This window comes from Saccopteryx bilineata, chromosome 4, assembly GCF_036850765.1.
Source record: "Saccopteryx bilineata isolate mSacBil1 chromosome 4, mSacBil1_pri_phased_curated, whole genome shotgun sequence".
Taxonomy (NCBI): Eukaryota; Metazoa; Chordata; class Mammalia; order Chiroptera; family Emballonuridae; genus Saccopteryx; species Saccopteryx bilineata.
In genome coordinates this window covers 289,227,254-289,254,622 of record NC_089493.1, presented here as the reverse complement: position 1 = coordinate 289,254,622, position 27,369 = coordinate 289,227,254, and the positions used below count along the sequence as shown (strand labels likewise).

General features: G+C 50.7%; 1 protein-coding gene across 2 annotated transcripts in view; it reads right to left on the bottom strand.

Annotated features, from left to right (window-relative positions):
* Positions 1-27,369, bottom strand: part of LMF1 (lipase maturation factor 1) — a 108,927-nt gene that overhangs the window by 27,318 nt on the left and 54,240 nt on the right. The window contains exon 5 of one of the 2 annotated variants that reach the window (XM_066275376.1): positions 10,878-10,943. The exons of the other annotated variant lie outside the window; for it this stretch is intronic. Coding sequence (XP_066131473.1) covers positions 10,878-10,943 — 66 coding nt within the window. The remainder of the gene's footprint in view (positions 1-10,877; positions 10,944-27,369) is intronic. 2 annotated transcript variants of the gene reach the window in all.

The window sequence follows — 27,369 nt, the reverse complement described above, 5'->3', positions numbered from 1 at the left end:
CCCCCCACCCCAGCGCACACCCCCTGGACGCAGCCTCCCATTCAGAGTCACCTGACCCTGACTGCCCTCGGGACCCCCTGGACAAGATGGCTGTGTCCCCTGCCCTTCGGAGCAGGCTGACCAAGGTGGACCGATGAGCACAAAGGACTTCGCAGTTGTGCAGAGTGGTCTGCGGAGCCTTATCTGAAAAGCCCACTGGGGAGGACCTGTGTCGGGGCTCCCCACTCTCGGTTCCAGCTGGTGACAGGACGCTGATGTGAGAGCAACCGGGAGAGAAGCATCTGCAGGGGGAAAAAGCCAGCGACACGGGGTGAGAACGTGTTCCGACACGACCTCCGGAGCAGGCACATCGGAGTGTCCCAAAGCACCGTCCCTTCTCCAGGAGGCGTGGGGCCTCTGCATCCTGCCGGGGCTTCTCGGGGAGTCTGTGTGGAAGGTGAACATGTGCCTTCCCGAGCGGCAGCCCCTGCTACTTGCACGGCATGTATGAAAACGAGAAAAGGAAACAGAGCTCTCTGTTGCTTGCTCAGAGCTGGGGAAGGAAGCCAGGCCTTTACTGAGCGATGTTGTGAGGAGGTGCCTGCGCGTTCTCCGCCTCGGAGGAACAGCAGCAGAGAAATGGGATGTTGGCCGCAGAGATCAGCCTTAACGATATCCCCTGTGTCCAAAAGAAATAAACAGCCTCAGCACAAAAAGAGTAAGTCACTGAGCGGTGCCCGTGACCCGGCCAAGAGAACCGGATCTGGGCCGAGCAGCGGCTATGTGCTCCACGGCCACTGCCGCCACCTCTGAGCAGCGCTCCTGACTTCCCATGAAGGATCAATGGCCCTTCCTGCCCATCGGGAGCAGGGCACCTGGGGCAGTGCCTGTCTAGCTGGGCTTCAGCTTTTTCATGTCCTGAACATAAACGCCTGTTTCTGTGGTTGGCGCAGACTTCTAGGAAATGCATCACAGGGGCCGGGATGCTTCTCAGGTATGAGGCATTCTGTGTCCTCACTGCAGCCGCCAGTGAGACACACCTCAGGGTGGGGCAGGGCTGGGGACAGGGAACTGCAGACACTGGGCGACTCCCCCACCACAGTGCGGCCCGATGAGGCCTCCGGGTCCCGTGCCTTGTCAGTGGGAGCCTGGATAGAGGACTTGGATGCTGGCTAAGGGGACACGTCACGTCTGAACAGGGGAGGAACGTGACCCACGTTTAATGAGCCAGAACAGCTACTGCAAGTTCACGTGACTTCAGACTGATGTGACGTTTCTTAGCTCCCACAGGTGAGCTGCTGTGAAGGAGAGAACACGCTCAGCGGAGCCCAGACCTACGGTGCCTGGGCGCAGTGGGGGGAGCTGGGAGGCCAGCTCCTCCCGGCTCCCGGAGGACCGAAGCCAATTCTGCAGGTGGGAGCCCAAGGCGGGCCCTGCGCCCTCAGCCCGAGCGGGGCTGCACCGCCTCGTGTAAATGAGAACAAATACGGTGCCTGTGACATTAGCAGTCCCTGACAACAAGGAATTCCTTGAAAGGCTCCGTTTCCTGAGGGCCTCGCTCCTTGGGGAGCACCGCCTTTCGGCTCCTTGTGGGGATTTACGACCTGCCGAGGGGGGGGGGGCAGGCGAGCGGGCGGGGCCAACTCTGCGCTGACCCCACAGACACGGAGCCCTGCTGGTCCAGGCGGCACCGCCGGGAGGGTCTCAAGGCTTCCCTTCTCTTGCAAGTCCCGGACAGTTTTATTTCTGTTTGCACTGAGTTGGAAAAAAACACCATGTCGTAAAATTGGGTTGTAAACTGTGGAAGTGGTGACTGGAGCGTCGCACCCCATAAAGCACGGGAAGGAGCGCCCGGTGCTGCCTGCGACGGCCGCTGGGCCGCGCCCACTCACAGGGCCATGTGTCCAGAGCGTAACCCAGCCCAGGCAACAACCCAGGCCCTCGTAACGTTTTACAAGAGGTTCCCTTAAAAAAAAAATGACAGTTTTCAATAAGGAAAACATGATGAAAAAATGAAGAGTGACGAAAACTGTTCAGGGATTTAGAAGGTAACAAATCTTTGGGGAGAACAATGTCACTTCCTGTGGGGGGGGCAAGTACTCTCTTGACACCTGCCCTCCCGTCCCTCAGTGAAAAGTCCAAGAAGAGCAGAAATGGTTTCTTCAGCCAGTTTTCCATTTCAGGGACTATAAATTATGTGTTTGGGGTTTTAATGAGAAAGGGAACACACGTGACTCTTGTCTGAAGAATGAGTTTCTTAGAACTCTGAAGCTCCACTTGCTCCATTTTAACAGAAAACCCCCAGCTGTACCCCCTCCCTACTGATCCAGGACCCTTGTCCCTCACAGAGCTGGGAGGTGAGACTGGGGGGGGGTACCTCCCTTACACACTGGAGGTGTTGATGTGTGCCCTAAGGACGGGAGGTATCTATGCTGGCGGCTCTCCAACAGGAGGGAAAGGGGACATACCATTACGTGTTAAGTGAGGGTCTTAGGATAAAAAGACCTACTCCGGGTTCTCACATGCAGCTGTGAGTAGGCCCGCCATGGGCAGGGCCCCTATGTTGGGCTCCTCCCCACAAGGCCACAGCTGACGCGCCAGGGTGTCCTCATGGTGCCCACCTTGTGAACATGAACCTCCCACCAACGCGAGTGGGAAAGGAAAAAAGAAAAGTGAGTCATAGTGTGGGGATAAACAACTGGACACACAGGCCCGGGACAACTGAAATACTGTGAAGGAACATGGACAACGTGCGGTCAGGCTCATTCAACATGGTGGCTCCCCGAGAGCTGTCACCTACACCGCCCTCCTGACTCAGGGCAGGGCCAGCCTGGGTCCCAGGGCGGGGACGGCAGAGCAGCATCCTCAAAGTGCCGAAATAAACCTAGCATTCTATTTATTTATTCATTTTTTTTAGAGAGGAGAGGGAGAGACAGAGAGAGAGACAGAGGAGAGACGGAGAGAGAGACGGAGAGAGAGAAGGGGGGTAGGAGCAGGAAGCATCAACTCCCATATGTGCCTTGACCAGGCAAGCCCAGGGTTTCGAACTGGCGACCTCAGCATTTCCAGGTCGATGCTTTATCCACTTGCTTTATCCACTGTGCCACCACAGGTCAGGCAAACCTAGCATTCTAAACCTGCCCCAAACCTCTTTCAAAACCAAAGGGGAAAGAGAGACTCAGACAGAAAAAAGCTGGAAGGACTCCTCACCAGGACACCTGCCCATGGGAGGAAGTTGTCAGGTGGAGGAGAAATCCGGGTTCCACCCATGGCGAAGAAACCGGGAACGGTGAGCACGTAGGTAGTGTGTGAGGTTCTCTTTCCAATTTAATGGGGTGTCTTTAAGGAGTTATCTGACTGTTTAAACAAAAATAACGCGGTATAACGTATGACAACACTCACAGAAAGGTCAGGAGGGAAAAGCGGGAGAACATCACTGTCAAGTTCTTTGACCACTTATGAGAGAAGCAGTTATCACTCGGAGGCAAGCTGTGGTGAATTAAAGATTTATGCTATAAACCCTAAAACAGCCACAAAAGTAAAACAACAAAGAGTTACAGCTAATGAGGCAAGAAGGGAAAGAAAAAAGAGTCATAAAAAACATTCAACTCGTCCAAAAGAAGCAGAAAAAGATGAAAAAAGAAATAAAGATGGAAACTTAACATATCAGAGATCACATTCAATGCAAATAATCTAAATACACAACTAAAAGGCAGAACTTGCCAGACTGGATAATAAACAAGACCCTGCTACATGCTGCCCGTAAAAGACACACTTCGAATATGAAAACACATGTAGGTTAAAAGTTAAACTTGGAAAAATGCGTATCATGCAGACACTAGTCAAAAGAAAGCTAGAGTCATTATATTAATGTCAAAGAAACTTCAGAGCAAATAATACCATCAAGCATAAAAGTTCATTTCATAATGCAAAAGGGGTCAGTTCATCAGCAGGTACAACACTCAAACATGCATGGCCTTACAACAGAGCTTCAAAATACACAAAGCCAAGACGGACAGAACCGCAAGTAGGTACAGACAGATCCACAATTCCAGAGATTTTAATCACCCCTCTCTCAATACTTGGTAGGACAAAAAGACAAGAAGTAAGGATTTAGAAGACTTGAAATACACTATAACCAGCTTGAATGAATGAACATTACAGAACACAGAATACACCTTCCTTTTTAGGCTCAAATGGAACATTCACTAAGACAGACCATATTCTGGGCTACAAAACCAGTCCAAATAAATTAAAAAAGATTCAAGTCACATGCCGTATATTCTCTGACTCTGAAGGAATTAAATTAGACGTCACTAACAGAAAATGGCTGGAAAATTCTCACATTTGGAAACTCAGTTACACACACTAACTGGCCCTCATGGAGTTTACATTCCACAGCGGTCACACCCAACCCCGGAGCTGTTATCAAGTTACAGTTGGGAGAGCAGAATTTGAACACTGAGGTAACTTGCTCAGGACGCACAAGCCGAAGGGGGTGCCCTGAGAGGGCAGGCGGCACGGGTCTGTATTAAGAGCAGGGGATGATGTGGACTTGGGTTCCAGTTTGGACACTACCATTCCGCAGCTCTCTGCTGTAACAGCAGTGGCCATCGCTGGCCCTGAGGCTGCATCCTCATCTCTCATGGTTGTGGTGGGGCCGGGCCTTCTGGGTGCTCCCAGGGCACGGGCCCCACCAAAACCACCCTGCAGTCAATCACCCAGTCAGGCCACGCCCCCTGCTGGCCCTGACATTCGCTAGGCCCATCACTAAATCCCTCCCTCAGTCCCCAATACACACATAAAACACCCTCTTCCTGCAGAATCAATAAAACTGCCAGTGGACAAAGCAAATAAGCTGCAGCTCCCAACCTGCTGGAGGCAACTCAGCCACAGCTTCTATCAAGTTCACATTTACAGCTTTCACGGTAACAGCAAACTTGGTTCAAATACTTTCCAGATTGGTGCCTCCTGTATCTACGGGTGCTTGGTGACCCCCATCCAATTACGGTACAAAACAGCTGGTAGCCCAGGTCCCGGGGTAGCAATTAAAAGTAGAGCCCACTGGCCCAAGACACAAACAGAAGCCGCCCGCGCCTGGACTGTGTCTGGAATGGGGAGGAAGAAGGTTCTGCTGCGCCCGTGCGTGGGGTCGCGAGGCAGCCCAAACTGAGCCTGCGCATGGCTGCACCCAGGGCTCAGGGGCCGTGAAACATGCTGGTCCCAGGTGGCTGGCTGGCCCGGTGTTTGCAGGAGGATTACTGCAGCTCCCCCAGAGGCTTGGCCAGCATTTAGTGAGCAGCCTTCCTTGACAATGGCCATTACCAGGAAGGCAGCTGGCCGCCTGTGAGGTGAGGAGGGCTGAAAGGGGCTGGAGGCTCCCATCAGCACTGCCGTCCTGGACAGCAGGGCCTGTCCATGGGGCTCAGCCCAGGAGCCCCTCGGCCTAGCTGCTAAGGTCTCTGGCATCTGGGAAGGAGTGCATGACCCGGGTTTGCAGGGGGAGGAACAGTGTCCAGGGACAGGTGGCCACAGCAAACTCGTCATGAGCTGAGAGACACTGGGATGAGGGACCATTTTCCGCCTTGACATATTTGAAGATGTGTCCTAGACAGGACCTTCATGATCTCAAGAGAAAGAGGAAAAACTTCTTCTAGAAAGGCCTGCAGGAGCTGCCCCTCCCCCCCCATCATGAGAGCTGGGTCACAGGAAGTGTCTCAAGCACGTGTACAGCTGATTTTCAGGGGCGAGCATGACATGGTAGTACCTCGCACGGACCACCTCATGTGCACCTCGAGGAGCGGCAGGCAAGGAGCACACCTGCCGACAACATTCCTGTCGAGCTGCACACGAAGGTTCCGCTCCAACGGCAAGGCTCTGGGGTGAATCCTAGAGGGGCCTGTGAGTCAGCTGTTCCTACCGTAGGCTTGAAACTAGCTTAAAAACTCAACTGACACGACACAAAGGCCTCTTTTATGTGCTATGAAGCTGTGGGACTTCACAAATAATAGAAGTGGAAAGTGATTTATACCCCTGGATGAAAGGGCAGCTCTGCAAGCAGGACTCCAGAGTAAAACAACAGTGTAAACCTGTTTGAACTCATTCATGTACCCCTGGGGTGGGGGCAGAGAAAGAAGATCCGTACTGTGCCCAAGCACAGAGGGACTCCGGAGGGGCTGCAGGCAGGATCCACTGTGGGCAGAGGAGCCCCGTGGGACTAGGGCACCTCTGACAGCTCAGTGACCCAAACACACACGCTCTTTACCAGTGAGTCACCATGCTGTCAGGTGAAGGCTATTTTATGCAAGTGGGATAGCCAATACGAAGGAACTTAAGGAATAAATTTGTTTAATCAAGGTATACCATAGATAAAAAGTTCAAATTTGATTAATCTGTATTGTGGACACTGAGAAAGAAGATACCTACTAAGAAAAGTTCCTGGTGGCTAACTGGGCTCAAATTAAAAAAACAAAACAAAACAGCTTACCAATCATTCCTACAAAGGGAACTGCCTGCCTGCACTGTGTTCAGCCATCTGAGCCAGCCCTTGTAGAGGGGTTCCTGGCATCCTTTTTCAACAAATAGGACTGAGGCTTTCCCCATCCAATTAGCAGTATGCCGCTCTGACCAATCAGGACAGCGCCTTTTGGACCAATCAAACTGTGACGATTTGGAGTCTCATTTGCATGAGGATAGACCAATCAGGGACCAGGGGTGGGGACTTCTGTCTATATAAGGCAGCTCCCCTCTGGCTCTGGGAGCAAACTTTTCCTTTCCACTGAATGTTGAAGATTGTCTTTCCTTAGCTGAGCTGAACCGCTGAAGATGTTTCACCAGAGCAGTGTGAAGCGGACCAGCGCAGGCAGTGCAGACTTGCGCAGGATGGAGCAGCCCAGAGCAGCATAAAGTAGACCAGTGTGGAGCAGAGCAGAGCAGGGAGGAGCAGAGCAGAGCTAGCTGGAGAGGGACCTGGCCCTAGGGCTGCCTTGCGGCTGCGCTGTTTTCACGGCTGTGCTGTATCACCCTGAACAAAGTTTCCTTCTTCACCACAGCCCAAATTGGGGATTCCTGTTGGTGTTAAATTGGTGCCAACGACCATAGGTTGATAGTATAGAGCAGAGTGGTCCACACAGAAATGTAAGTTTGCTACTAAGAGCATTTTCTTGTTCTTCCAAGTGGGATGTTGCGTATTTTAAAGGTAACTGGACAAGGCCCTGGCCAGTTGGCTCAGCGGTAGAGCGTCGGCCTGGCGTGCGGGGGACCCAGGTTCGATTCCCAGCCAGGGCACATAGGAGAAGCGCCCATTTGCTTCTCCACCCCCCCTTCTTCTCTGTCTCTCTCTTCCCCTCCGCAGCCAAGGCTCCATTGGAGCAAAGTTGGCCCCGGGCGCTGGGGATGGCTCCTTGGCCTCTGCCCCAGGCGCTAGAGTGGCTCTGGTCGCGGCAGAGCGACGCCTTGGAGGGGCAGAGCATCGCCCCCTGGTGGGCAGAGCGTCACCCCTGGTGGGCGTGCCGGGTGGATCCCGGTCGGGCGCATGCGGGAGTCTGTCTGACTGTCTCTCCCCGTTTCCAGCTTCAGAAAAATACAAAAAAAAAAAAAAAAAAAAGTAACTGGACAAGACATAAAACTGCTAGTAGGTGAGCTGTATTTATTTTCTTCTTTTCCTTTAGTGTCTGACAGTCAAGGTGCCCCTGTCGGAATCTCTTTCTTTTTAAAAAATTTTTATTTACTGATTTTAGTGAGAGAGGAAAGGAGAGAGAGAGGGAGACAGAAACATTGATCTATCCAGTATGTGTCGTTATAAGGGATCGAACTGGCAACTTCTGTGCTTCAGGATGAAGCTCCAACCCACTGAGCCATCTGGCCAGGGCATGTGGGCATTGCTTGTGGATGGTTTCATTGAGAGTCGGAGCAGAACCTGTCAGTCTGTGGATGGAGCTTTCAGACGTTATTCTGCCCTGGGTGTGCTCAGTAACACTGGCTTTGTGTGGCTGCAGGTCCAGCCATCGCCTGATCTGCAGGGGCTGCACTCAGTGGTGGAGCACCACATGGAGGCTGCCTGTCTTTTCTGTCACTGGTGGTTTACACTCCGAGATGTTTGCCCAGTGTTGCTTCTGATTTGACTGAACTTACCAACAACCACCAACCACTGCTTAGTTATGAGTAGGCAGAAAGACAAGGAGCCATATGGATGCATGAGCCATGTGGCCCAAGGCCACATGCCAGGTGAGGGCCTCTTCTAACCAACAGTGTGTGGGCTCCCGGACCTGTGTGTTGAACGGGGACGGCCATGCTCCCATTTCACTCTGTGCTGCCAAAAGACATCTTGTGTGAGCATCGCCAGGTTCCTGCCAAATGCTCTAGGTCTCTAGACACAAGGGGCAGGGGCAGTGCACCCCTGCCCCTGAGGCCACGTCCAGCTGGTGAGGACGTAGAAAGAGACAGCATGAGAGCCTCGGGCCTCGCACAGCAGTCACCTCGCAAGGAGACGGGAGGCAGAGGCTGGGGCTGCCACATCTCTCGTCAGCCCTCTGCCCACTGGTTGGGTCTGGGTGAGTGGAGCTCAGTGTCCATTTCCTCACACTCTCAGGGCCGGAATCCTGGGGAGAATTCACACAACCCTAAGCACCCAGACGTGTCAGAGCTCGGCTCTGTGACCTCCTGATGTCCTAGGCCTTCGCCGGGCCTTGCTGTGGTAAGACCATGCTAAAGGGCATCCTTGGTAACAGCCAAGTTCAAGGTGAAATGGAAGCAATGATGAGAGCAGAGAGGAGCCTAAACTTTTGTCTTACGGGGAGCCCTTTCCTGCTGCCCAGGCTGCCCCCGACACCCCCAGCGTCTTGGCCACTCCCCCAGTAGGTCCCACTTGTGAGGCCTGCGCCAGTGGAGCCATGACAGTGAATGAGGCACCCTCTCTCCTCCCACAGACCCCGCCATTATCTGGGGCACCCACTGCCACTGGCCACAGACTGGGAGTCCGGGTCACAGAGGACAGGCCATGTGACTCACCCATCTTTGCCCCAGGTGCACAGATAACTTCAAAGGGATGAATCAAATGTTCTGCACTCAAGCAGCATGGCCTGGCCTCTAACGAGACATCAGCTGGTGCCCTCACTCCAATTCAGCTTACAAAGTGGGTGTTAAACAAAAGTGCTGAGGAAAGGCTCCTGCAGCCACAGAGAGTTAGAGGACTTAGTCCCTCCGAAGAGGCGGACTCGGGTGGCATGGCCCACATCCTTCGTGACAGCAGCACTGAGCAACCAGGACCTCAGGGCACCTCTCGGTTCAGCCCTGGGTTTCATGTGATCGCTGGTCATCACATTCTTGGTCCTCAATGAGCTGCACCTTGGCCTGTCCTGGAATATCAATTTCAAGTGGCCCTGACCTCATACACACTGATGTCATAGCATGCCAGCCTGTCCCCAGGACTCGGTTCACAAGCCAGCGCTGTGGTGGCCCCCTTCCCGAATCCCAGGCAGGCCTGTGCAGATGAACAGACCCGCTCTGCTGTGTGCCAACTCTATGTCCTCCTGGGGATGCTCATTCAGCCCTGCCCTCCACTCGCCAAGGTCCATTCCATCGTCCTAACACAAGAGTCCTGGAGCTGCCTCCGTCCGGCCAGCGCCCCACGCCACGCACAGCAAGCACGGGCATCTGCACCCTGGAGACTGGTAGGGGCCCCCTGTTCCCTGTGCTCTGATGCCCTGCACGGGGGCACACACAGTCTTCACATAGCGAGTCAGTGTTGACAGTGCTGAGGGGGCTGGCGGGCAGGCCCAGAACAGAGCAGAGGGCCCTTGGCCCAGCCCATGGGGCCCCACATACCCTCCTGCCAAGCCGGAAACATTTCTTCTCTGGCACTTCCCGAAAGGTCAGCTCTAGGTCCAGGGGTGGGCTGCATGGGTCCTTGGGCAGGAGAGGAGGACATTATGAGGCACTTTAGGTGGAATGTGGGGTGAGTTTAAAGCCTGCCCTCTTAATTGCAGCACTCAGAGGACGCGCCGCCCTGGGCTGCTTAACACAGATAACACAGCCCAGAACACACACAGGCACGGCAGTGAGGGGGCATTACTGGACCCAGAGGCACATCCAGGACAGAACACACCCATGACTGAAAGCCACAGAAGGCACAAGATTGTCTGCAAGCCGTCTTTCAGAAGAAGAGCAGATAAAAACCAACGTCCTGTACTTGAACCATAAGCAACGAGCGAGGAACATGGAAGAAAACATCCTATCTGATGGGTGGCGCTCTAGGCATGTCGCAGTTTTTGCAGCCAACACGAGCGATAGGAGTCCAATGTGAGAATGGGCAGTCGACAGGCGTGCACTCTATACGCGGATGAGCCAACATTACTGAAGAGACAAATGACATTTCAATGCCAAATACCCTCAGATAAATTCATAAGGAAAGTGGCCCCAGCTCCCCACAAACAGGCCAGCAGTCAGCAGAGACAGGAATGTCTGGAGGGGCTCAGACTGGGGTGTGGGTCCTGGGATGTGCGGAGCATGCCCAAAGCCTCAAACTGAGGCAGAGAGGGGGCCTGGGGGGGGGGGGTCGGAACACAGCAGGACTAGAGCCTGCCCTCTGGGGAGCTGGGACATGCCTGTACCCATATCCACTGAGCCTTGGGGCTGGGCATAAGATAGAAAGAGCCAACTCAGACGCTAGGCGGGAGGGTGCCCGGCCTGACGTCCAGAGCCTGGGCAGGACTGTACACAGCAGAGGTAGCATAACCAGACTGATCAACCAACCAGACCCACGACCACAGTGGCCAGACGCCCCATTCCGCCAGGCTCAGCAAGTCGGACACCTCTGCCTCTCAAGAGAAAGGAAGCAGGAAGGGGTGTCCAGGGAGCTGAAGTCCGTGTCATCACGTCCCTGCGTTACCGCCGCTCACCTCGTAGTGGAAGTCCATGCAGGTGAGGTCTCGCCAGCACCGGTCCCCCCGAATCTTGATCAGGCCCTGCCAAGGCAAGAAGGAGAGGAAGCAAGTGAGTTGCTTCCCCAGAACCGCAAGGATCCCTGAGGAAGGGGTGTCGCCGCCCAGGAGAGAACCTGAGCTACAAGAAACTCGAAGGGAGCGACAGAGTGTCTCACACTGGAGTAAGTAAAGGGTAAGATTTAAAAAAGCTTCACAAAGGCTTTAATGACACAAAGTCAGCAAATGCTACAGGGAGAAAGCAACACTGGCTTCCTTGTTGTAAAGTCAGTTCTTGCTGAGTTTTCTTTTAAGACTCAGTTTTTAGACTGTGAGCATCATCACAATCACGCGATTGTGAGGCTTTAAAAATGGACAGATTTGTGCCTGACCTGTGGTGGCGCAGTGGATAAAGCGTCGACCTGGAAACGCTGAGGTCGCTGGTTCGAAGCCCTGGGCTTGCCTGATAAAGGCACATATGGGAGTTGATGCTTCCTGCTCCTCCTCCCTCCTCTCTCTCTCTCTCTCTCTCCCCCCCTCTCTCTCCTACTCTCTCTCTCTCCTCTCTAAAATGAATAAAAAAAATGGACAGATTTGCAAAGCTACATACAACCTTACTTATACTTGTATAGACGTCAAGGAGGACGTGAAAGGGACAGATCACTCGGCCGCCCTCCTGAGCTGCCCAAACAGTCACCACTGTTTCACCGAGCCCAGGCCACCCTGGGGGCGCAGACCCGAGGGCGCCTCTGAGAGCCGCTCTGCTGCCCGGTCCCCTGAGAAAGTGGCTGCAGGGAGAGGGGACTGCGCTGAACAGCTTGTGGGCGAACTTCTGGGCACTGGCTGGCTGCCCCAGCCGGTGGCTCCCCGTAACCCCACACCAGCTTCCAGGACACCAGGCAATGGCGACGTCACGGCTGGCCCGCAGTGAGGGGGGACAGTCCGCTCATGTGCTGTCAGACACAGTCCAACAAGCCACTCTCTCTCCATGATTCCCTCAGAAGTCAGAAACCAACTGTTCCTCCACCAGGAATAAAAACTGCCCGAGATGCAGATTGAGTTCCAGTTTCTGTCACTTGCATAATCGCTGGATTAGAGGAGAAAGAAACTGCAGATAGAGAAACCATGGGATGCAGCTCGGCTCTCTGTGACGGCGGTTTCTGCAGCTATGACTACCTCAATTTCATCCATCTACCCACCCACCCACCGTCCAGCCGCATCCACTCCCCACCCCCACCCCCCCTGGTTGTCCAGGATAGTGTTTCCCATTAAAGCTAATGGATCATGAACTTTAATCACATCTGTGAATCACCCTTGCCGCAACACTGAGATCGGTGTTTGAATAACGAGGGGCAGTGGCAGAGGCTGGTTGACAGATAAAACTGTCCTTTCCTTTCCGCACGGAAAAGACTTTGGGGCGGCTGAGGGCTCGGAGCCAGAGACGGGAGTAGGAGTTGATGGGTCCGCTGGTGGCCATGTAGCCCGCAAGGAGGAATGACTGTTCAGGATGTGGGATGCGTCCAGTTCCAGACATCTGCAATGTGGAGGCCACAGGCTGGGCCGAGGGACTGGAGCAGGTGTGGGGTGGGGAACAGCCAAGACCTTTGGCCTAGACCCCTGGTGGGTGGCATGGACACCCAAAGGAGCAGGGAAGAGAAATGTGAAGTGACATGTGGAGGCCACATGGCTTCTCTAGTAAGACCGAATGACAGAGCTCTGTGGTGCACAGGGGCCGGATGGCGAGAAATGCATGCACTTATCAGGGGTTTACGAATGCACCCTAAAGGGACTGCAGGACTCGATTTTCCAAGCACTGTGAGAACCCAAAGGCTATTCTGAAGCTGGTTCTGGAGAGGCCGCTTCCGGCTTCAGCAGCCAGGAGGGGTCTCACACCTCAGTAGGACCGAACCGCCTGGCCCCCGCTGTACCTGCTGTTTGCAACGTCATGGCGCTCTGGCACTGACGTGGAGCTGCACTCCAAGTATCAACACTTTCTGCATGAACTGCTTTGAAAGGTGGAGAGTCACAGCTTCCTGGAAACTGGATTTGCTTAGATCACCGAGTGCCAGTGAGACAACTTCTAGTTTGAATTCGGCCATACACAGTCATGCTTGTGTGAAAACGGCGCTTCAGAAAGTCGGATGCGTACTGATGCCCCCATCTGAGTGAGCCCGTCCTGCTAGGGAAGAACTGCGGGTTTCTGATGAACACGTGCCCCTCGTTCTGCAGAAGAGCTCAGCCATGCGGTCGCGTGGGGCTCCCCCGTGAGCACGGTCCCACTCCCTGCATCCTTCAGAGTCTGAGAGGAGTACTCTTTGGAGATTCAAACCAGGCAGAGAAGAAAAAAAACAAAATAATTAAAATGTCATTCAAACTCCAAGCTGATATGAGACACTTAAAAATCTGAGACATTTTCTTTCAGGAGCAGAGGATAATTATATTCCTCCCCATCTACTGATTTCTCCTTACAATGCAGATGTCAGATTTTCCACATTTTTTTTTCTTCCAGAGTAAGTGTCAAAGGAACAAAGCCTTCTTTGAGACTTTTTCAGCCCAAAATTAATTCTGGGGAAAAAAATCCCGGCACAGATAGGCCACTAACAAGGCAGATCCGAAGAGAGCTGAGTGACCCACAGCTGTCCACCCCCCCCCCCCCCCCCCCGCTCTCTGCCTGGGAACGGGGGAGCGCCAGGAACATCCCGGGGCGACTGAGGAAGCCCCAGGCCGCAGGGGTGGCGGGCAGAGGCAGGAGTATAAAGGCAGGAGCCTGTGGAAGGCTGAAGGGCACCTCTCTGAAGCTCAAGGGTCTGAGAACACTCATCTTAGAAACTCCCATTTGGAAATGAGAAATTCTAAGGCCTCACCTGCAGAACACCCATTTCTGTAAAGCTGCACAAGTCCCTTCACACCTGATGGGGGTGGGCAGCTTGGTAGGCCCGCAGTGAGGCGAGGGGCGACAGCCCACGAATGGCAGGGAGGCGGCCCCCTTTCCTCAGGGACACCTGCACCACCACGGAGAGCTGTCTGCAGTCCTCACTTGGAAGATACTCCCGTTCTTTCATCGTCAGTCTCTGCCTGCTCCTTTTCCACAAAGGAGAAGCTACTCAGGCCCTGGAGCCCTGAGCACTAGTGAGCGACTTACAAATGTAGGGGAACAGGCCATTGCTCCCGCAAGCAGGCATAGTGTCCAGGGTGCCAACAAGAGGTGATGAGGAGGTTGGCCTGGGGCAACCAGTATTCTGCCCTGACCCAAATAGCATGCTGCTTCTCTCCTCTGGGAGCCGAGGCGGGCCCACAGGACCCCAAGTGCGCCTTAGCAGGTGGAGGGACCCCACATGCTCTGTGAGTGGGCAGACTCCCCACACACCCATGTCTCAGGGTGCGTAGTGACCGCTGCATTTGAGGCCCACTGTTTAGTTTCCCATAGGTCATGTTAGCAATCACAACAACTGATTTGTTCCCATGCTTGAAGGGTCCCAGCCAACGCAGCGTCACCACCTGGCCCTGTTTCTTTCTCTCCAGCATCAGTTTGGTGGTGGGGTACTTTCCGACTCCAACGAAATAGGAATGAACCATCTAAATCCACAAACGGCAAGCATATGCGTGCAGAGGAAGTACCAGTCACTTGCAGGACATCGCTCGGACTGAAACGTGGTTGGGGAAAGAAATCACTCAAGCCATTTTTTGTGGAGTTTAATTTTACTCTCTCCCAAATCTTGAAGATCCTCTGGAAATTGCCATGGCGACACCTGCCTGTGACAGACTCTGAAACAGGGCTGCATGGAGGGGGTGAAAGGAACTGTCACCGGTCCTTGGGGGCATTTAGGACTTGATGACTTTCTGGACCACCAGGAACAGCTTTCTTCCCGCTGAGGGTGGTTCTGAGACAAGTGGCTGGAAACAGAGGCACAAAGACTGCTGGGGAGCCGAGCCTGGGAGCCTGGGAGAGCACTGGGGGGGGGGGGAGCTGCAGCTGGGGCCATAGGTCAGACCATTGCACACATTGTTTCCCAGAAATTCCCATGCTGCCCCCCGGCCGGAGTCTGAGGTCTGGCCTCCTGGGTGCTCCAGCAGGAAGGAAGAAAGCTCCTTTCTTTAGCTCTGCCCACACTAACGTAGTATAACAAATTGGGATAATCGCTCTCCTTGGGAAGTGGGGATCCCAGGAAAGGGCAGACTGGCCAAGGAAACGACCATGACATCTGCTTGATTTGGATCTTCATGGGGCAGGTAGCATTCCGCCATTTATTTCATTATCTTTAATACGATTTTACTGGAGGCAGTATGATTCCAAGAAACAGCTCCGGGCTTTAAACTCTCATTTTTCCTTTAGTTATTTAGCATCTTGCTTTTCTTAGCTAACTTTTCACTGCCTCCTGGGACCCGGGCGTCTCCGGGACATGCACAGGCGGGAGGGACACACTAACAAGTCAACAGCTCTTACTATCCCTCTGGGTCACCCATTTCAAGCAGTCCCTGGACCTCCACGGGGAAGAGCAGAGATCCAAGGGCAGACTCCCTGAGCTTCCTGGGTGAAGTCTTATCTCTGCCGGAAAAGTTCCTCCCCATCAGATGGATGCTTGAACCTCAGAGTGGGAGCCGAGGAGCCGCTGTCCAGCCCGAGATCCAGTGCGGCTTGGACACTGCAGCAGCGAGCGGCTGTGCTCTGAAGCAGACACAGATGAGCGTGCCCTTGCTGCCACTCTGCTGGCGGGTAGCAGAGCCTCCCCTGGTTCCAGCAGAAACCTGAGCAGGGCTGACTCCTGACTGCATCCCAAATAAGGCTTCCGTCAAAGAGAGTGTCGGCAGTCTGCACGGGCGCTCCTCTCTCCAGAGCTTGGGCGACCTTAAGGCTCTCCCCAAATTAGTTATGACCACTCCCTGATTATCCCCAAGGTGTGTGGGGTCTAAGGGGCTACACCTCACAGCAACTGTTCTATGTGAAAAGCAAACATATAGTCGTGGTAGTCTCTTAAGTCCAAGGGGTGAACTTCAATTTACATAAAACACACAAATCTTTAAGTAGTCAGTTCAATGTGGTCTGGCAACCATATACAATCAGAGATCTAGTGCCTTAAACAGGATACAGATTTCCATCCCACGGCACATTCTCCAGGACCCCTTTCCAGGCCGTTCTAGCTCTGCCTGCCCTGGGATCTGACGCAGACCGGCTCGGGCATCGGCTGCTCTCACTCTGGGCTTGGGTGGGTCGTGCTGAGTACACTCTGGGGTTCGTCCATGCTGCTGCCTCAGGAGTTGGTTCCCTTCTTCAGCTGAGCGTGGCCCCTAGTGTGACTACATCACGATTTACCCATCCCGCTGATGGCCGTCTGGTTGTTTTCCGGGTCTGGCAGTCATGAACAGCCCTTACTGTGGATGCGTGTGGCCTCCGTTCGTCTACCTCAAAATAACTGCCTATGTTATCTTTGAAAAACATTATGATTCTGGCTTTTATGTTTGTAAATATATCTATACATTTATATCTATATATCTATATCTCTATATCTATCTCTTTGCCCCATTGTTTTGACTTACTGCCTTGGTTGAAAATCAGTTCACAGTATCTGGGTGACTGTGTTCTGGGAGATATTCTTCTGTGTTTTCTTCTAAGAACTTTATGGTTTTGCTTTTCAATTTAGATCTATGATGTATCTATCTCAAGTTAGAGTTTGGTGTAGATGAAATTGCAATCAAGCCCATTTTATTTTTCTATACAGATATTCAATGAGTTCAGCAATATTAAAAATGACTTCCCTTTGTCCACTGCTTTGATACCTTCGTTATCAATTGATACAGTCAGTATCAATTGACTGTAGAGGTCGGGCCTGTTTCTGGATCGCTTTTCCAGCTTAGATCAACACCATACTTCAGTTTTGAGTTAAGTTGTAAAATCAGGAAGTATAAGTCCTCCAACTCTTTCTTTTTCAAGATTCTTTGTATTTCCATGTAAATTTTAGAATTGGCACATCAATTTCTCCAAATAAACCTCCTGGGAATTTGATAAGAACTGCCTTTAGTCTATATATAGATTTGGGTAAAATAGACATCTTAACAATTTTAAGTCTTCTGACACACGAACATTTTACATCCCTCCATTTATGTAGATCTTTTAAATTCCTATCAGCAATGTCTTGCAGTTTTAATGTACATGTCTTAGACCTCCTTAATCAGATTTATTATGAGGTATTTGGGGGCTTTTGATGCAATTTTTGACTGTATTGTTTTATTTTCTAATGATTTCTTTTTCTTTTAGCAAGAGATAGAGAGAGAGAGAGAGAGAGACAGGGACAGACAGATAGGAAGGGAGAGAGATGAGAAGCATCAACTTATAGTTGTAGCACCTTAGTTGTTCACTGATTGCTTTCTCATATGTGCCTTGACCAGGGGGCTCCAGGTGAGCCAGTGACTCCTTGCTCAAGCCAGAGACCTTGGGCTTCAAGACATGAGATCGGCCCTGGCCGGTTGGCTCAGCGGTAGAGCGTCGGCCTGGCGTGCAGGGGTCCCGGGTTCAATTCCCGGCCAGGGCACATAGGAGAAGTGCCCATTTGCTTCTCCAACCCCCCTTCCTTCCTCTCTGTCTCTCTCTTCCCCTCCTGCAGCCAGGGCTCCATTGGAGCAAAGATGGCCCGGGCACTGGGGATGGCTCCTTGGCCTCTGCCCCAGGCGCTAGAGTGGCTCTGGTCGCAGCGGAGCGACGCCCCGGAGGGGCAGAGCATCTCCCCCTGGGGGGCAGAGCGTCGCCCCTGGTGGGCGTGCCGGGTGGATCCCGGTCGGGCGCATGCGGGAGTCTGTCTGACTGTCTCTCCCCGTTTCCAGCTTCCGAAAAATATAAAAAAAAAAAAAAATTAAAAAAAAAAAAAAGACATGGGATCATGTCTAGATCCCACACTCAAGCTGGCGACCCTGCACTCAAGCCAGTGACCTCGGGGTTTTGAACCTGGGACCTCAGCATCCCAGGTTGATGCTCTATCCACTGCACCACTATCTGGTCAGGCTAATGATTTCTTAATAGTATATGAAGTACAGTTATTTTTCACATTGACCTTGTACCCTGCAACCTTGTGAAATCTATGCACTCATTTTAGTAACTGCTTTTCAGATTCCCCTGGATTTTCTACATACACAAACATATGCATGAATAACACTTTCATTTCTTTTTTCTTGTCTTATTGCACTAGGACTTCCAGGACAGTGTTGAAGAGCTGAGTGAGGAACAGACATCCGAGCCTGGTTTCTAACTGCATGTGAAAGCTTCCTCCTCTCACCCTGAAGACCAGTGTGAGCTGAGGTTTCACCAGTGTGAGCTGAGGTTTCACTGATGTCTTTGTCAGGTTGAGGTTCTAAGACTGTCATGAGTGGGTGCTGAATTGTATCACGTGCTTTTTTTTTTTTTTTGCATTCAGGATGATAAAGTGGTTCCTCATCTATATTCTGTTACTATAGTGAGTTGCAGGAATTGATTTTTAAATGTTAAAACCACCTCGCATTTCTGAGAGGAACCATGATTTTTTTTACTGCCGGATTTTATTTGCTGCTATTTTGCAGCGGATTTCTGTAACTTTGCTCATGAGGGGTATCAGTCTCTCTCTTCCCTTTTCTGATGTCCTCATCTGGCTTTGGGGTCACTGTGTGTACTGGTCACACAGAACAATTTGGGAAGTGTTTTCTCCTATGCTATTTTCCAAAAGCATTTGTGTAGGATTACTATCACTTCCACTTTAAACATTTGCTAGATTTCACTGGTGAAGCCATCTGGGCCTACACTTTTCTTTCTGGAATGGTTTTTGATTACAAATTCAATTTATTTAACAGGTATGGAGCCACTTAGATTTCCTGTTTCCTCTAGTCTCAGTTTTGATAAGCTATATTTGTCCATTTCATCCACATTGTTGAATTTATTGGCCCAAAGCTTTCATAATCTCCCAGGTGACTCTTTATGGCAGGATCTCAGACACAGTTACCAGTTATTGGAGGAAAGTGTTTTCTCACGGTGCCCTTCAATCCCAGCCTGGTTGTGGGTCCCGGCTCTGCTGAACTCTGACCTGGAAACTGTAGGTCCTCTGGGCCTGTATTTTCTGCATTTCAGATATGGTTTTTTTCTGTGTTAACAATACAGTAGGACAGGCTGCACACAAAGAGCTTCAGAAGGCCCCACTGTGGGTGCTGAGCCAGGTGTGAGCACAAGAGCCATGAGTGGAACAGGTGTTTAGCAGTCAAGCTCCTGCTGATTAATGACCAGGGACTTGAAGCCACATGGAAAATGCCCTGGCACCTTGTCACCACCTTCTGCAGTCTGTAGGTTACTTGGGGGTCACCAAAATGTATGGACAGGAACACTAATCCTCATGTCGGCTTCTGAGAGGCATCAGAGGCTCTTGTTCTTCACCAGGTCCCAATCCTTTGTTTTTCTTTTTATATCATGTGGGGAAAAAAAGGGATTCTATGGAAAGTAACCTCACAGGGTGATCTGATCATAAATTCTTCTTCTTTTTTTTTTTAAGTGAGAGAGCAGAGATAGTGAGACAGACTCCTGCAATGTGCCCCAACCGGGATCCACCTGGTAACCCCTATCTGAGGCTGATGCCTGGATCACCTGAGCTATTTTTAGCACCTAAGGTTGACGCACTTGGACCAACTGAGCTATCCTTGGCACCCAAGGCCAATGCTCAAACCAATCGAGCCACTGGCTGTGGGAGGGGAAGAGGAAGAGAAGGGGGACAGAAGGTCGAGTGGTTGGGGAAGAGAGCAGACAGTAGCTTCTCTTGTGTGCCCTGACCAGGAATTGAGCCCAGGATGCCCATATGCTGGACTGATGCTCTATCCACTGAGCCAACCGGCCAGGGGACTAATCACAAATTCTTAACCGGGCAGGTCATAGTGGGTAGTCAAGTCCCAGGCATAATAACTTTTAGTAAAAGGTTTATATTTGACTTAAGCAAGACTTGTCCATTGTTTCTGTGCATCTAATTAATATACGTTTGAGGCAAGTATAACCACCCTCAAAATAGCACATAATTGATCAATGTCACCCCATTAAATTTAATTTTCTAAATCAAAAAAACAAAAATAGAAATAATAATAAAAAGAAAAGAGCACATAATCTCATCAACTATCCAGCAACCCAATCTCGCCTTGCTTTCTCCCACCCTTATGCAATCTTCCTGAATTTCAAATACATCAAAGAAACTGGGCAACTGTCATTCTCTGGAATGGGCGGCCTTGCTCCCCAGCACAGGTAGTCAGCTAGGCCCAAAGAAACTCCAAAATTCTCTACAGGCTTTTAAATGTTCATGTCAGTAGTTGTATCCCTCCATTTACTTCATATAAAATGACCTGCTCCTGTATAGCAACTTGAATGAAAACTTCTACTTTTAGCTGTGATGTTGCTCAATAAGAATTGAGGGTGCTTGCCTGACCAGGCGGTGGCACAGTGGATAGAGCATTGGACTGGGATGCGGAGGATCCAGGTTTGAGATCCCAAGGTCGCCAGCTTGAGCGAGGGCTCATCTGGTTTGAGCAAAGCTCACCAGCTTGGACCCAAGGTCACTGGCTCAAGCAAGGGGTTACTCGGTCTGCTGAAGGCCTGTAGTCAAGGCACATATGAGAAAGCAATCAATGAACAACTAAGGTGTCGCAACGAAAAACTGATGATTGATGCTTCTCATCTCTCTCCGTTCCTGTCTGTCTGTCCCTATCTATCCCTCTCTCTGACTTTCTCTGTCTCTGTAAAGAAAAAAAAAAAAAGATTGAGGGTGCAAAATTCTTAACTCTGAAAATGTGATGCAATAATGAACATAATTTAATATCAGGAGGACAGAATGCACGATGTTGGAAGCGCTGTAGAGAGAGTGCGGGAGAGCGAGAGCCGAGTCGCGCGCCAAGTGCCGCAGAAGCAGGTGTGTCGGAGAGACGGCTCCTGGAAGTGGGATTCAGCTGCAATCAGGTTCCCGTCATCTCCTCTCCTTATTCTGATGACTCTGAACAGTGTCTGGACACCATATTTTTTCACTTGCCATTATTCAGATTTGCACGTTCTCTGCAAGGTAATGCTTACCCCAAAGTAGGTTCCCACAGGAAGAGGGAGATGGCAGCAAAGAGCCCTGCATAGCTGCTGCCACCAAACCCACAGTCCTGTACACATGCCCCCAGCCGGCAGCCGGCGGAGGGGGCGGAGGGCTGGAGAGAGGGAGGTGCAGAAGACACGGGGCTTCGGCTTCTCAATTCTCGGCGAGGGGGAGATTCGAGCTGAAACTGCGTGGCCTCCCCTTGGTGCTGTCCAGGTCTGAGAATTCCCAGCAACAAGGGCATTGGCTCAGTTCCCAGAATTTTAGCAATTGAGAGCTCTAAACCCTCAGCACACACAGTTCATCAGCCTACCACACTATGACATAATCAAGGACAGCTTCAGCTCCCAAGCACCGTGTGGAAAATCCATTGTCTGCTCCCCCGTGGGAAGCGCAGGAGGTCGGAAGTGAAGGGCTCCGGCTCCAGTGACAGGTCTTTGACGTGCTCTGAGGTAAAAACTTTGGCTGGTATGAACTCAGTCACACATACATCTATTCTGTCTTGACAAAAGTTCAGACTGAGAAAAAAGCAAACGTTTTTAAAGCATCAAGGCAGCCTTCTACACACCGACTCAGACACCCATGCTATTTCCCATGTTTGCAAGCCAAAGAGATTCCTCACTCTAATATGACCACTTTGCGTCCAATAGGACCACGTGGTGACAGTCTGAGGCGGTCACATCATTTATACATCAGTGGGCACCAAGAACTGGAAGAGAGGAAACAAGACATCCCATCCCGCACAGCCAAGGCCCGCCGTTGGCACAGGGAGCAGGGCAGGAAGTCGTGTCCCGTGGGCCTGTCTCAAGCTGCAGCCCCTGGCCAGGCGGGTGGTCGTGCCAGGGCTTGAAGTCACGTGGTCTCTAGCTGGTGCTCAGGGAGGAACATGGAGGAAAATCTGGCTTGCTGGGTGGGTCTGCTGCTCCCTAGTTCCGCCCACAAAGAGATCCTATGCTCTGTGGGTCATCTCCCCTGAGAGCCCCCCTTGATGACGTCTTGTGAGGTTTCAAAAATAGTTTGTCCTGCCCCGAGGCATGTGGCCGAGGGGCTTTGTGGATGTGCACTCCTGTGGGACCCTCACCCCCTCAGCACACAGGCCTTTTCATCATCCTGAACATTCCCACATGCCCCTGCACCCCAGTGGGACCGCACCCTGAGTCCCAGCGGCGTTCGCTTCCCTGGCTCTCCTGCTCTAGAACCCTCCTACGCGAGGCTCACGCAGCGCAGTCGTTCGCGTCTGGTTTCTCTCCCTCAGCACGGTGCCTGTGAGTGAGGTCATCCCGGCCTGTCACACTGTTTCCATCTGGGGTGCTTATAATGTTACCATGAATCTTCTCTCCCAATCTGTGACTGGCCATTATCAATGGTGTCTTTTGAAAAAGATTTTAAATTTGATAAAGTCCAAGTTATCCATTTCTTTTTTCTTTTATGGTTAATGTTCTTCTACCATGTTGTAAGAAATCTTCGCCTATTCCAAGACTGCAAAAAAATATTCTTTTATGTTATCTTCAAGAAGCATTATAGTTTCGAGCTTTGTGTTTACAGTTCATCTCAAACTAATTTTGTGTCTGGTGTGATGGAAGGGCTGGGGTTCATTCACCCCACATAGATATCCAGGCATCCTAGCACCAATTGTTGAAAAGACTTTCTTTCTCAGTCATATTGACTTTGTGCCTTGTCCAAAAATCACTTGACCATGATTTTAGTGTGGAACTATTTCTAGACTATCTAACGTACTTCACTGAGAAGCTGCTATCCTAGACCACACTGTCTTGATGACTATGTCTTCTGGGAAGTCTCAAATAAGTTGTGTTACTCCTGAAACTTTACTCTTATTCAAAATTGTTCTGGCTATTCTAGATCCTTGGCAGTCCATTAATTTTCATTTTTTTAAAGGTTTATTTTAATAATTTTAGAGAGAAGAGGGGGAGAGAGAGAGAGAGAGATAGGAATATCAGTCTGTTCCTGTGTGTGCCCTGACCGGGGATTGAACCGGCAACCTCTGAGCTTTGGGGATGATGCTCTACCTTCTAGGATTATGTTTGGGGTTGCATAAAATCTATAGATAAATTTGGAGACAACTGACAGTTGAGCAATACTGAGGCTTTTGTTTCACAAATATGGTCTAAGTCTAATTTTTCTCAGCAATGTTTGGTAGCTTTCAGGGTACAAGTGTTATATTTCTGTTAAAATTTCCTAAGTAGTTTATGGTTTGGGATGTTATAACAGGCAGTCCCTGGGTTATAAAAGAGATAGGTTCTGTAGGTTTGAAAATGTTTAAGTATTCATATGCACAGAAAGGTAAAAATAAATACTATGTTAAGACACAAACATCTGTGTCTAAGTTGCATTTAATAGGCAGATGTATCTGTTCCAACTTACATGCAAATTCAACTTAAGAACAAACCTACAGAACCTATCTCATTCATAACCTTGGGACTGCCTATGTTAATTTCACAATTTCATTTTCCAAAATTTTACTAGTATATAGAAATATTGTTTTGGATACTGGCCGTGCATCTTGCACTCTGGTTAAATTCACTCACCAGTTCTAAGGACCCTTATGATCTTCCACATACATACACGACCTTTTCATCTGTGAATACAAATGATTTTTTCAGCCACTCCAATCTTCAGGGCTTTTATTACTTTTTCTTGCTTTATTGCACAAGCTATGATCTTCAATACACTGTCAAATGGATAGGATGAGAGTGAACACCCCTGCCTTGTTCCTGATCTTATGAGATAAACATTCAATCTTTCCCCATTGAGTACAGCATGGGCTATAGGTAGTTTATATACTTATCTTTTATCAAGTTGCAGACGTTTTCTTATATTTCTAGTTTGCCGAAAATTTTTAAAAATTGTCTAATACCTTCCCTACATTGAGATGATCATATCATTTTATATCTTTTTCCCTTGGTCTGGTATTTGGTGAATTACATCAATTCATTCTTGTCCAGCTTATCTTGTGTTCTGGGGAAAATCCCACGTGGTCTTGATGCATTATGCTTTTCATGTACTGCTAGATTCATTTGCTAATAATTCCTTAAAAATTTCATGTCTGTGCTCTTGAAGAATTTGCTCTGTACCCCTTTTTCTTGGCATGTCCTTGTCTTTGCTAGCCTCAGAAAGATGATTGGGGAAGGGTTCCCTCTTCTCTGCTTTCTGAATGAAGGTGTATAGGATTCATAAAGTTTCTTCCTTAAACACTATAGACTCATCAGGAAAGGCTTCTGGGCCTGGAGTTTTCTCAGTAGGAAGGTGCTTTTAGTTTGTGCTAGTGATTTCAAGTTATATAATAGAACTACTCAGATTCCTGTCTTTTCCTTTGTTAGTGTTGGTGATCTATATCTTTGAAAGGAATTCAACCATTTCCTTAAATTACCTACTCTATGTGCATCATGTTGTTGATATTATTTCTCTTTAACTTTTTATTCTGAAAAATTCTTAGACTTCAGAAAAACTCTAAAAACTGTATGGAGATTGTGTAAACCTGTTGCAATTAATTCAATACTATTATACTACCAACCTTATTTTGGTTTCACCAGTTTTCCCATTAATGTCCTTTTCATAGCAGGGAATATCCAGGGTGCCACATTAACTGTTATGTTTCCTGTGTCTGACAATTCCTTGGTCTTCAATTGCCTCTCATAACTTTGATACATGAAAATGCTGGTCACTAAATTTGAAGAATATCCATCAGTTGGGGTTTGCCCAATGTTTTCTCATGATTAGATTAAAGCAATACATTTTTTTTAAGCAAAAGAGAGAAAGAGAGAGACAGGGACAGGTAGACAGGAAGGGAGAGAGATGAGAAGCATCAACTCGTAGTTGTGGCACCTTAGTTATTCATTGATTGCTTCTCATATGTGCCTTGACCAGGGGCTCCAGCCGAGCCAGTGACCCCTTGCTCAAGCCAGAAACCTCGGGCTTCAAGCCAGCGACCACGGGATCATGTTGATGATCCCACACTCAAGCCAGCACCCTGTGCTCAAACTGGATGAGCCTGAGCTCAAGCCGGCAACCTTGGGGTTGCAAACCTGGGAACTCAGTGTCCCAGGTCGATGCAGAGCAATGCATTTTTGTAAAACTGCCATAGAAGAGATGCGGTGTCCTTGGAGCTCCTCCTGCGCACAGATCCCTCTTCTCTGTACCCTCCCCGGAACGCCAGCAGGATTAGGAGCTGCAGAAAGTCCTACTGCCTTCCAGCATCCTCCACCCCAACAGTCAGCAAGGCCTCCCCTCTCCGCCTGCTCCCCTGCCCCATGCCTCCCTGGGTCTGCCCCCTCTGCCTGCACCCCGCCTTCCCACAGAGAGCCAGGTATTCGAGGGGTTCTCCTATGTGTTTCTCCCTGGACCCCTGTCCCACACTGTCTGTTTTCCAACATGAGAACAGCTGCATCATGCAGTGTGTTCAGTGCCCAGCTGTTTACAGAGAGCAGGGTGGCCGGGGCCACCTCTTCAACATCCCCACCCCCTACCCCCGAACCCAAGCACTGGAGGGGGTCATAAGGGCTCAGTACCTAGAAGCCTTAGGGACAGGGGCTGTGTGACTCCATCTCAGGCTCCCGGGAAGAGCAGGCCTTCCGTGGGCAGAGGCCACGTGGTTTCCTTTCTGTCGGCACCTTTACTTACACAGTTCAGGGTTCCCTCTAAGACTGAGCTCCACAGAGCCCGTCCGTCTTCCAGGGCATCTGAACCACTGCCAGACGACAAAAACCACAGCGGCTTCTGAGTGTTCAGAACAGTTCGTTACCCTCTAAGCCGATTCTGGGGCACCGGTTCGGACCCAGCAGCAGATCAGGGACTGAACAGGGAGCTTCACCCACAGACACTTTAACATCACCAGGTCTGTGCTGTGTCCCTCGCCTCACAGAGGGACGGACACTCTGCTGCCGGCGCTCTTTTTTGTCAGGTCAACTCCACTTTCTGCTTTCCACCGAAGGAAGATGAAGAATATCCAACACACAGTCTAACGCAAGTAATTATACCTTTTAGTGCACCTGATAATTTCTCACCCAGCTGGTGCTAACAGTCAATCAAAATGCCATAAAAGGGGCTTTAGAATGTGCTAATGACACCGCCCTGTCAGGCATGGTGGGGACTCGTTCACCTTGGCATCACAACCTGGCACAGAACAGCCTGACAGTCCTGCCACCCAGAGCTTCCCACCTGGGTGGCCCCGGCACAGGGGCCCTCGCTTTACATGTCCCGCCTAACGAAGCTGCCGTTCCAGGGGGCTCCCGATAAAGCCCCTTAAAACATTTCATACATTTTTATACGTCTTAAAGCCAGGGAGAAGAGAATCCAAAATCAAGTTGTAGATGGACAGGGAACCAAAGAAAACAACTAATAATTTCAGTGTTTCATTAAAAGGAACCATGAAAATTTTCTAATTAAATAAGAAAATAAATTTAGAGAGAGAATCACATCTGGACTGTGTGGAATCCAGACACATAAACACCCCAACGTGGCGTTTCCCAGTATCTGTACCTACGCTCACCCACTTAGGTCGGGAGCCTTGCCAACCATGCCGCTCCAAACGGGACGCCCTCCAGGCTTCTACACACCCGTCTGCCCCTCAGGCCAGCACGGCCACAGCCCCCTGGGGCCCGCTCACTACCCAGCAAGTGGACACAACCAGTTGCGCTGGCCCTGGCCCTAGGCCTGCTGCCCCCAGTGGAGCTTGTCCCTCTGCATCTGGATGTTTCCAGCGCCCCCAGGACCCCCGGCCACAGTTAACCAACCCACAGACGGCCACAATGCTATGACGAAAGCCAGGGCGGTGGGAATCGGAAGCGCACAGTGGGCTCCTGGCAGTAACAGAAAGAACTGGGCGGTGCGTGCCTTTGGGATTCTGGTCCTGCTCAATACTGGCACGTCGTCCCTCCCAGAGCCGACGCCCGGCAGTGCTCGTCAGGAGCTGGTACCAGTCAGCCCCTATGTACAGATGTGAACGTTGGACAGTGAACAAGGCTCACAGGAAGAGGCTGATCTGTCTGAACTACAGTGTTCGAGGGGAGCTTTACAAATACCCTGGACCATCAGAAATGCCAACCGGTGGGTCGGACAGCAAACTAAACCTGAAACCTTGCTGGAGGCAAAAACGACACAACTGGAGCTGTCCTACTTCAGGCACGTCCTGAGAAGGAGGGGTTCTCTGGGAAAGACCACAATGCAAGGAAAACTGGAAGGCAGCAGGGAAAGAGGGAGACCAGCTACGAAGCAGACTGAGTCCACACAGAAACCGCGGGCACGAGTCTACAGAAACCGAGCAGGGCTGCTGAGGACAGGACACTGAGGACATCATTCATTTCTAGGGCCGCCGGGAGTCGGAGTCGACGAGAGGGCACGTAACAACAACAACTGGTCAGGATTCGAGGGCCATGCAGCATAACCCAGAC